We start from the raw sequence: 12,009 nt of genomic DNA on the forward strand, positions 1-12,009 counted from the left end.
CTTCAAATGCGAACGATCCCTTCCTGAGATATCAGATAGGCGTTTAAGGTCGTGTTGATATCGATCTGCTTTCCCACATGGAAGGAATATACAGGCTCTCTTCAGACTATATGTCTTAAAATGGGAACGGGTTTGCCCAGTCACTCTGAATGTGAACACATTTGTCCAGCCCCCCTAAAAAATGGCACAGTGGCAGTGTTTCAAATCTTCACCTCCACCATTATGCTTCTGCAGAATGAGGCACATTACTAGCTGTGTTCTCCGAATACACTACAACTCCCATTATGCCATTATTCCTAATCTGTTGTTTATTTACTATAAATCAGACATTTGAATCAGGCCAGGCACTAGGGCTGACCATTGACCAATATGTCAATATTATATCAATATTGTTATATGAGACTAGATTAGATATCATCTGATATCATTCTAGATGATATCATCTTTTTTTGTTTCAACAATAACATGGTGAGAAAAAGAAACAAAATGACACTGGTAATGCTTACAAAGCGCCGCTGTGTTCGTATCGAACAATTCAGATCTTCAGGACATAGGCTATACATGGTGAGAAAACAAAACAGGCCTACACATATCAATAATAAAATAGTCTAGTAAGATTATGAAATCTGACCTCAAAACGTTCTATAAGGCCACGTTCTTGTATAGGGATATATTTAAAGAATATTGTCCCTTGCAACATACTATAGTGTTGTATTTGAAAATGTAAATGTGACTGTACAGACATCGCTATACGGCAAATTATGAATGAAGATAAATGGTAAAATGGTAAATGGTGCCATCCAGCCACTATACCCCTGAGCCACCGCCGCCCGAAGAAAGTTGAACCAACAAAGATGGTTACCTGCAAAATAAATGGGAACCGGCAACCATGACAAAACAAATAATATCAACATCGAGCAATATCAACAACAAAAAATCGAAACATTCCCACAGTAATACATTTGCATTTGGGTCAAAATGTCCAATCTGTGCTCAGGTGGCACAGTTGTAAAGTACCTACCTACCCAACACCACAGATTTTATTGGTTCAAATTCTATCGCTGTATCCGGCTTATTCGAACGTCTATGAATACTATTCACACTCTTAAGCCAAGGGCGGGGAGGGTGATATTTGTCACTGCAAATATTCCTACAGGCTGGGGCGGCACATGTTGGGAGGGAGGAGGGCTGCAGGCGCTGCGTCCTCCGGGAGGGGGCTCCTCACTTGCAGGTGAGTCAGTAGGATAACAGCAGTGTGACAACACACAGAAATGTGTGTGGGGAGGAATACATTGACATAAGGGCTAAAATCCAATCTCAGAATGAAATGAACACTGAGCATTATGTGAGCCAGTGAGTGTGTCCTGCAGTCCTCAGTCCTGGCAGGGTATGCCACTGCGGTCGCACCTTGAGCAGACGCGGATGTGTTTTGATGACAGGTAACAACACTAGATTGAAGAGAAGAGCAGGTCGGAAGACCAGCATGCCAATGCTGTTGCAGCAAGGGAGGGAGGGAGGGAGGGAGAGGAGAGAGCTCTCTCCGTCCATTAATTTCCAAATGTCTGTTGCTAAGAATAGACACCCCCCCCCCTTTCTCCCCTTCCCTATAGCAAACTGTGGTGTGTGCAATGTGCATACAGTCTGCTGTACTTGATACATCTATACACATGCATGCGGAGCAGGCACTCTCAGTTGGGGTTGCAGTTGTACAGGTTGCACATGCACAGTTACACACACACGCACGCACACACAACACCAGCCTACACATCTGGCTGTGACAGCCAAGCAATGCACAGTCTTTGCGAAATCCACAGTGGAGGGGACTCAGGGGAGGATGATGTGTTTTACCTCATCATCCTGCTGCACCATGCAGAGGCTGCTGCCTGAATTTGTGCGCATTATTTGATATTGTTTCGGCTCCGTTATGTCTTCCGAGAGGTCGACACCATTTGGGCAGGGCTTTAGCCCGTGGCCCTTTAAAATAAACCAACGGTCTCCATACGTCTGGAAGTTGGACGAGCAGTGAGTGTGAGAGTGGGGGGGCTGCGTGCGTCATGTGCTGCGGCTGTACTGGCCTGACGCGCGTCCCAGCGCGGCGCAGAATCGATCCCGTTCTCATTATAGTTCAAACTACACGCTGAAAGGCAACCATTTCACGTTCGTTCCAGTCATTTGATGTATAGGTACAGCTGGGCTCAGTTCCAACGAAACAGCCCACCCCTCCCTTTATTTTCTCTCTCCATTCACCCATCCATCCATCCTTCTCCCCTAGGGGCCGCTGGACCGAAAGAGGGGAGGCCGACAGCAGGAGTGCATAGACCGAAAGGACGCGGACAGGACGCCGAACTGCTTCACAGCGGGTGAAGAAAGGTAGAGCTGCGCGGGGCGGGGATGGTGAGAGACTCTGGCAGCGCTGCCCTGCAATAACTAACCGGAGGAGGAGACCACCATGGGAGGATGTGAGACGGTCGTCATTTACTTGTCTTTGACGATGCCGTCGGTGTGTCCCTTCCTCGGCTTCGACCACGTACGGATGGCCGCGCAGGTGACGGAGAGATGATGATGGTGGTTGTAACGAGAAGAAGGATGCCATCGAATTCGTCTGAGAAAAAAAGAATCCACCTATACAGCGTTCGATTGCATTGACATCGACACTTGAAAGGGGACGACGATTTCTCTCTCTCTCTTTTTTTAACTGAGGATATGTGCTCTGAAATCAGGCTCATCAACAAATGTCACATTTTTCAGGCTGTCGAGGTGCCCGTGTGTCAGTGCACGCGCGCGTGTAAATCGATTGTGAGGTGGTTGGAGCCACATTATAGCCACTCACATACCAAACATTGCGGATGTTTGGAAAATAAATAAATAATAGCTTTTTCTCTACCTTTCAAGTCTTCAGAAATGCGAATCTAGGACCAGCATGCCAAGTTGAGAGGCATTCACCCGTAGGTAGGCTATTATTTTACATTTTTCAATTGTTTTGTTCATTTTCTGCCTATTTGTTGCTGAGTGGGTTTATATTGTTATCAGGCCTACCAGCTGTCACCAGTTTTAAAAAAATCACATTCAATCATCACCAAACGCACGGCAGACTTGTGCGCTCACGGCCATGAAGCTATGGAGGACATGAAACATTTATAGTAGCCTAACTCTTTCTGGAATTTACCCCAGATTTCATGTATAGAGGCGGTTGCTCTTTTTTATGGACACAAGAAGAAGGCGATTGAGGGAGAAAGCCCACGGTAGGCTACAGCCAGCCAAACCAACCGATCTTTACACACCCGCATTTGGCTGCTATAAAACGGAGAGCCAAACGACACTTGGGCGTCCCCGTCTTCTTGGGCCAATAAGGGCCGCATAGTATCGCTCCGTCGCCCAGCGCAGGTGTGCAGCAGACCGCCTGCAAGTCAAATAAAGACCGAACCCTTCGTTCACATGAGCAGTCCTGAGCCAGATGGGATGTAATGTTGTGTGGCTGCGTTGCTGAGCATCCGTTTCCTCCTTCTCCGCTGCTTCGTGAAGATTGGCATTCTGTGTCCACTAGGGAATGGCGCGGTTCGACGAGGCACCGGCCAGGTATGGCGGGGGAGGGCCCGGCGGGCACCACGGCGGCCCCGGCGGCCGAGGCGGCAGCAGGCAAGGAGGGCCCCACGGACACGGCATGCATCATGGCCACGGAGGAGGACACGGCCACGGACCTCCAGGTGGGCCCGGGAACCCGCGGGTGTACAAGCAGTCCATGGCGCAGAGGGCCCGGACCATGGCCCTCTACAACCCCATCCCGGTGCGCCAGAACTGCCTCACTGTCAACCGCTCGCTGTTCATCTTCAGCGAGGATAACTTCGTGAGAAAATACGCCAAAAAGATCACCGAATGGCCATATCCTTTACTTGTCATTGCTTTACAGTGCTACACAGCAGCCAGTCAGCCACCCGCCCACCCCAGGCCACGAACAGGTAGGCTACTGTAACTGTACAGACACCTATTTAAATGAATGTTACATCTTCATCTTTTTGATTGCAGTGTCTTTTAGAAGGTCTAGGAGGAACCATGTAGGCTAAACTAAACCATTAGGCCTTGAGCAGGCCTCATGTTAAGCCTACTACGCTACGTAGTAATTTGTAGGCTAGGCCATATAAATACTACTACAGGGAACACAGGTGACGTTATTTAGAACGACACATTAATGAATGAGCAATGCCCAATTACCACCAGAGGCCCATGAACCACCAGACCCCATTATGAGGCTGTTTATCACTGTCGTTCACACTTGTTAGGCGGCTGTAATTTGCTGACTCGTTTTTGTGTGACCTGTCCATTACATTACATGTTTCAGACTTCAGAGTGAGGGAGGATATTGGGGGTGGGGGGGGGGGTCTGGTTGCTGATGTCAGCATGTGCCCTATGCCTCACGCAGGGAGAGCAATAGGAGAGAAGATGGGTAAGGGGTGGGTGGGGAGAGAATAGGAGAGGAGTGAATAGACACCATCCCTGTGTGTCCCTTCACTGGAGGACAGTATCCTGCATCATACTGATAGTGTGTGTGTGTGTGTGTGTGTGTGTGTGTGTGTGTGTGTGTGTGTGTGTGTGTGTGTGTGTGTGTGTGTGTGTGTGTGTGTGTGTGTGTGTGTGTGTGAGTGTGCGTGCGTGCGTGCGTGCGCGTGTTTGCATGCTTACGTGTTCACAAAAGTGCATTCAAGGATACAGGCGTATAGGTGTGTGTGTGTGTGTGTGTGTGTGTGTGTGTGTGTGCTGTGTCCATGGGTGCTACAAACATGGTTTGTGAAAATGCTTCAACTTGTGTCAAAATGCTTCAAATCGTAGCATTCAACTGCAATTTCAGGTTTGAGCACATTGCACCATTTTGGGGCGAAATGGGAGCGTGCTTGCATCTTTATCTACTATAAGGTGTGTGACGTGTGTGTGTGTGTGTGTGTTGGGGGGGGTGAGAGAGAGAGAGAGAGAGAGAGAGAGAGAAAGTGCTAATGAAGACGAAATAAATCAGGATAATGATTACATTGATCCATTCTGATGCTTGAGCAGTGACATAACTATACAGGCTAATTGGGTTGCTCTGTTGAAAGGCAGGGGTACTTATTGTACTTCACCATCACATCTATTCAGTATCAGTACAGGAGTGTGTGTGTGTGTGTGTGTGTGTGTGTGTGTGTGTGTGTGTGTGTGTGTGTGTGTGTGTGTGTGTGTGTGCGCATGCGTGCGGAGGAGGAGTGAAAGAAAGACAGGGAGGGAGACTGAAAGAGATTTCATTGCAAAATCCAGAGTCTCAGTTTATACCTGTGTAAAAATAGACCATGGGTCCATTTCTCTCTGGTTATAAATTAAAACTCAGGATTATGCAGTGTACAAGTGACTGTGAGTATAATTTTGTAACATTGATTTCAGCAATGCTACTGTGCGGGGTGTGATTTGTTGTTTATATCTATGTACAGTACATCTAAGCGTATACTGTACATGAATATTTGCGCGTATATACCGACTCACTGAAATGTAATAAGGCACCTTGGTGGTATTAATTATGATTCAAGCATGTGTGCCTTGTGCTGTTGTGCAGGTGTGTTAAGTTGTATTGCAAAGGGCCTCCGATGTTCTGTCAGAAATGGAGATTTTATCTTTAATCGCAGTAATCTCTTGACGACTTAAACACTATACTTAGTTTTACGTCAAATAGCGAAAAATAGCTGATCTACAAGCTTGCTGTGAGCTTGCACACCTGTTATTTTCACAGATGTTTGTCTATTTTCACCAAATGTTTCCCCATTGGGGTGCATGCCCATTGTGGTTCAGCTGCACTCTTGGAAACTTTCAGACATGCAGACATACACAGTACGAGTAAATGCATCTTCCAAAGTGTCAAGTGAAAACCTTGAAAAAGCAAACCAGATTGCAGCACTGTTAAAGGTTCAGGACTTTGAAGGCAACATGTAACATTCACACACTCTTGGAGATGATTTGTGGTCAACATGATGGCTGTTCTGTGATATATAGGTCATTTAGAAGGCATCATCTCTTTTTCCGAAGCTGTCCATCTACTTTCACCTCCCTATACCCTTCTCTTGTGCTTTTGATTAGGCCACCATTTCATTCGACCCTCCACTCCTCTACTCCATGTCTCACCCAAGGCTAACTCTGGTCCATAGCTCAAATGCCTTTGCGTTACAGCTATGCTCTTGTCTTTCTGCGCTTGCATGAAATGCAGACCAGCCTCTCATCTGTAGCGAAAATAAAAATAACGTTTTCCCTACTCACCAATACAAAGGCGGCTTATGTTATTAGAAAGCCTACTTTCCTTAGTGGACAGTTGGACGCACTCTTTTTGGCCAGAAAGGGATTTTTTCCCCACCGGAAGAAAAATACTTTGTTACTCCACTGCAGACTTTATCAATATTGCCAAGAGAAAACCCTGTAGACAATATTTTTCAAGAAAAATCCCTTTCTGGCCTAAAAGTGCATTTTATACGTGTGGTGGGGGGCTCAGAGTGTGTCCACTAGGCTTTCAAATAACACAAGCCACCTTTGTATTGGTGAGTAGGTAAAACGTTATTTTTATTTTCGCTACAGACGAGAGGCTGGTCTGCATTTGCAGCTTTAGCTATCGCCAACAGGACAACAACACAGTATATCGGCTTGCAACTGTCCTTTGTCTTTCCTTGTTCATCAGATTCAAATCCAAAGTATTTCCAAACCATCCTGGTTTCCAGCCTGATTCGCTGCGTTCCGTGAATTTGTTTTGTTCAATTTGTTAGTGTCACTTCGAAGTGCTGTAAAAGTTCCGCACATGCCATCTTGACGAGCCTTTAGCTTATATAAAAAGAAATACGAGCAACGATAAGAACGCAGTGGAGCGGAGGATATGAGAAAAGACACCGGTGACAGAGCGAGTGTCTCTACGAGGCAGGAGGGGAGGGGCTGCACCTAGGCACTCCAGCAGCGCTGTGTGTAATCCTGTGGTGTGTGTGTGTGTGTGTGTGTGTGTGTGTGTGTGTGTGTGTGAATTGGCACTGGCGCATGTCTCAACAGATGAGACGGGCAGAGTATCGATACATTGTTGATACTATGGAAAAGTCATATTGAACCGTTCGGTCATAATTTCATAATCGTGCACCCCTAATATTTAACCTTTGCCTATTTGGACTATTTTAGTATAGAAATAGAAGTTTTCTCATATTGCACCCTATCATGGGATAAATGTCAAGTTGATGGTGGACTCACAGAATGGGTGTCAATGGGTGTGATAACATAATACATAATGCATAATCTGAAGTTGATATCTACTGGCGCCTCATTTATTGTAAGTAATGAAGTCACATTTCCCCAATTCATGTTTAATTGTCCGTCAACTATATTAGGCCCTAAATTGCCTATGCACTAAGCCATGAGATAGACTAGCGAGCCTTCCCTCTGGCCGGCCGCGCCGGTGTCGTAATGCCAGGGATTCACCTATCAATCATAAGGTCATTTCAGGTAACTCCAGAGCTCACTGCACCAAAGCGGAAGTGACTGCCTCAGTATTTCTCGTGTCTTTTATGGCTGGTTTCTCACTGCCATCACCATAACCAAACCTAAACTGAGCTATGCTGTTGTTCTGAACTGTGCTGAGCTTTGCTAGCCCTGTCACACATTTATTAATGACGTCTTCTGGAGCTGTGCATTGTGAAAACTGAAAAAGGATGTAGTTTTGCAGTTGATTTTAGTCACAAGCTCTAGTACTTTTCAACGCATTGCAATTGGCAATGCAACACCCTGTGAGCTTGTGGATGTCTATTTTTAATCTTTTTATTTAAATTGTATATGACAACGCTCAATTGGAGACATAATGGGACCAATAGCATCGATGTATTAAAAATAAAAGCAACAACTAAATATTGAGAAACGAGGTATAAATGTTTTTTATTTACAGAATAAGTTATCTGCTGTTGGAAAAATGCAACTCCTCTGGATCCAAATGATGGCTGACACAAAGGTGCATCTCACTGTACAATAATGTTAATATAAGAGTGCACATTACAATACTGTTGGTCTATGCTTCAGTAGCCTAATGCTTCAGTGAAACACAGTGGAGTTGTATTTGTTTCATGAGATTATTCGGGTAGGGGACATTTTGTTAGATTAATTTGTGTGGTTGATTCAGTGGATTTGTGGTTTAATTGATTGATGTTTTAGCAGACAGGGATTCAGATAACTGCCGGATTCAACAGATTTATGGTTCTCAGTGGATTTACTATTTAGCGGATTTACGACCAACAGCTGGATTTAGCTGTGAACCTTCTCTCGCCCCATGGGAGCGATGTATTAATGACTATTCTATCACATTCTGTACAGTCAATGTACATTTATCAGTGGTAGTTTAACTCTGATAATCTTACTGTTACACAGATATACTGCTTAAATTAGACCTATAGCACTGCAAAAAAGTTAAACCCGTAACCATGCTATTACCTCACATTAACATGCAGACATGAGAATAGACCCTTTTCACAGCAGACATAAACACAGATGAAGGTAATAACATTAATTATCTCCACAACACCGAAGACCATGTTTTAGCCCCTGTCTGTGTTTGCAAGCCTGCCTGTCCGCAGCTAATCTTGAAAGGTACTAGACCACTGGCATCACATTTCTTGTGCGCACTGCTAGTAGGCCAGACAACTCAATCCCCAAATATCGGCGTTCGGCAAGCGATGCTGTCGTGTGATGGTGCACGTGTATAAAATGATATATGGCATGTCATATGTCATGTCATATTTTGCATCTATTGCCAATCCACTTTGAAAAAATATATGTCACAATTATTTAAAGCATAAAATAGAACTTAAATGATTATAACCAGGAAAAGACAAACTGATATTGATTTAGTATCGACATATGGCCGCCAGATTGTGGTGCAGGTCTGTTTGGAAGCACGTGCTTAGTTCAGTTGCACTATAAACACCCTTATCCTTGTGTTCATCCACTTCTGGAATGGAGGTTATTCAGGGTAACATTGAAATGCATTGGCAGTCTAGACCAAATGCTTGTAAATCATTTTAATACACAAACGTGCGCGCGCACACACACACACACACACACACACACACACACACACACACACACACACACACACACACACACACGGTACATAATACTTTTCATTTGTTAAATATTTATTTATACCCAGACTGACTGTACCACTTTCACTTACATTATTTATTTTTCGACAGTAGCAAAACTAGCAGATCTACAAACTCCCGACGCTTGTAGCTTGTAGCTCTACAAGAGCTACAACTGCTTGTCGATCAGCTATTCTCACAACTTAGGTCATTGGTTTCACGTAAGAACAACATGTTGAAATTGGGAGATACAAGGTTTCCGCCCCGGAAGTGAGGATATTCTGGTGCAGTCATTAATGATAGCAGACTGTTGTTCTCTCACCATGGATGGACTGACTTGGTGTGTCTCAATGACAGTTTGGGAGGATATAGGATGGGATGTATGGGGGTGGGGTGGGGTCAGAACTAAAATGGATGCCTCTGTCCTGTGTGACCTCAGTGATGTGACCCCCCCCCTTCCTGATCGACTGCCCAGCTGACCTTTTGACCTTAAATCCCTCTGTGCCAAACCCAGTATCTGGTGTCATACGCATGCAGTTACTGTAAATCTTAGATGATTGTGTGTGGGCGTGCGCGCGCGTGTGTTTGTGTCGGTGCATGTGCTCCTGCATGGCTGTCAAAGTGCATTTCCATGTATTTGGTTGCTTCGGGCATACATGTACATCGCATGTCAGTTGATTAACGGCTCACTTTAATGCAAACACTGACACGCACATTTACAAATCACATGCGGGCTCGACACTAATGCACGCGCAAACACACGCTCACTCACACACACACACACACACACACACACACACACACACACACACACACACACACACACACACACACAGTCACACACACACACTGACGGAAATATACACCATACAGTGTTGCCTGCGTCATCACGGCCCATTATGGCGTTTCTCTCCCCAGTGTTGTAAATGGAGAGGAAGTCGATACGGGTTCTATCTATCTATAGTCACATTGAGCTCTGTATGAAACATAATACAGGTGTGTGTGTGTGTGTGTGTGTGTGTGTGTGTGTGTGTGTGTGTGTGTGTGTGTGTGTGTGTGTGTGTGTGTGTGTGAGACAATGCATGTGTGTACGTGCATTTCAGTTCATTTATCAAGTTCAACATACTGCATCTACAGTAAAGAGAAATGTTGTGTTTGATAGTGTGTGTGTATCTGCGTGTGCGTCCGTACGACTTAAGTGTTTGCGTGCATGTGCGCGCGTGTGCGACTGAGCGTGTGTGTGTTAGTAGTAGCTGATTGTGCCCTAGTAGTCCACTGCCTCCATAGCCACTATGACCCAGGCCAGAATCACTCAAATATCACATTTCTTCAACACTTGTCTCTTGTCATGACTCATGGACTAAGAGTGATCTGAAACTATTGCTGACTGGAACTGATGATCAAGTCACTTCAGACTTCAATTAACTCTTGTATTGAACATATTCGTACCCCCCTCCCTCCTCTAGGTCCGCTGGTCCTTTAAGAAGAGCGTAGGACAGGTCTTACGTCAGCACACGTAGAACAGGAAGAGTGCAGCAACAACACTGCATGGACTAACCTGTCATATCATCTAGAACAGATGTAAACAAAAACTAAAACAATAAAAATTCTAGCGGTTGATCCACCCGGACGGTAAATCCGCTAATTTGGTATGGAACACTCGGCATGTTTTTTTTTAATGACGAATGGATATGTGTCTTCATAATACGGTAAGAAAACAGATTGTGAGGGGCACGGTGGCACAGTTGGTAGTGCTGTCGCCTCACAGCTAGAAGGTCCTGGGTTCGATTCCCGCTCGGGGCACTGTGGGTGCTGGCGGCGTGTTTCCTCCTCCGCGTCATCAGTGCCCATACCCGAAGGCGGGGTTGGCGAAAGGGCCTTTCTGTGTGGAGTTTGCATGTTCTCCCCGTGTCCCCTAGGGTAGGTACCCTCACAAAAAACATGCAGTAATCCTGGTCTCTAAACTGCCTCCCCTGGCCAGCCGGGGCGCCTGATGGAGGGAAAGGAACTGGTTGGAATAACGTGTTCCTTCCACGCGCTACTTCCAACCAGGGAAACTCCCCCCTGTCAGGTGTAAAGGAGCAACTTGACACTCAGGCATGAAGGGAGCATGAGTTAAGTCCGTTGCTCTCCCCAGGTTGGCGGAGGGTGTGTAGAGCCCAGGATCACAGTAGATGATTGACACAGGGGTGAAAAATGGGTTACAAAATCGTGGATAAAAAATATATATAAAAAAAAAGAAAACAGATTGTGCGAAACTCTCCTTTAAATATGCAACTTGACAATTTGTTGATATATTTTGATCCCTTAGTCATGAATCACATACATTCAATTCAATACTGTTCCATCCGTCCATCATTTATTTGATATTTTCATTATGTTCCAATGTAACTGGACGGGCAGTCGGGCACCACCAGTCACTACATTTACAAACACACTATCAATCACAGGAAAACAAAACACCCATGCTTATAATTAAACATATTGACAGTTTTTTTTATCTTGCTGAATCATGCTCAGTCCAGACAGTTTTTCCGTTAAGAAGAGAACTGGGGGAGTGCCCTGCAAAATGAGTGTACAGTAACAACAGACCAGTAAAGGTGCATTATTACAAAGGCTCGCTTTACTAAGCCAACAGAGACAGGATGACCATGCTTTCATTTCACATCTTGACAATGTGAGTCATGTCCAGAGATGGACATAACCTGGATACATAGTGAGAGAACTCATCATACGAAAATTATGTATAAGAGAGAGATAGAGAGAGAGAGAGAGAGAGAGAGAGAGAAGAAACTGGTGTTTCTACTGGATGAAGAGCCAGTCAGTACATTCACTCTGCAGAATCTGAATTATTTATTCTCCTCTCTCTTGCTGGCAACTGTCTGCTGGTTACTACATGCAC

At 45.1% G+C, this 12,009-nt stretch overlaps 1 protein-coding gene across 1 annotated transcript in view; it reads left to right on the forward strand.

The window, feature by feature from the left end:
- Nucleotides 1-3,547: 3,547 nt before the first annotated feature.
- cacna1aa (calcium channel, voltage-dependent, P/Q type, alpha 1A subunit, a) overlaps nt 3,548-12,009 on the forward strand; it is a gene marked incomplete at its 5' end in the record, with an annotated part of 124,316 nt that continues 115,854 nt past the window's right edge. The window contains one exon of the mRNA XM_080775022.1: nt 3,548-3,892. Within this exon, the coding sequence (XP_080631148.1) occupies nt 3,548-3,892 (345 nt within the window). The remainder of the gene's footprint in view (nt 3,893-12,009) is intronic.

This window comes from Protomyctophum bolini (assembly GCF_963924005.1).
Source record: "Protomyctophum bolini genome assembly, chromosome: 11".
Taxonomy (NCBI): domain Eukaryota; kingdom Metazoa; phylum Chordata; class Actinopteri; order Myctophiformes; family Myctophidae; genus Protomyctophum; species Protomyctophum bolini.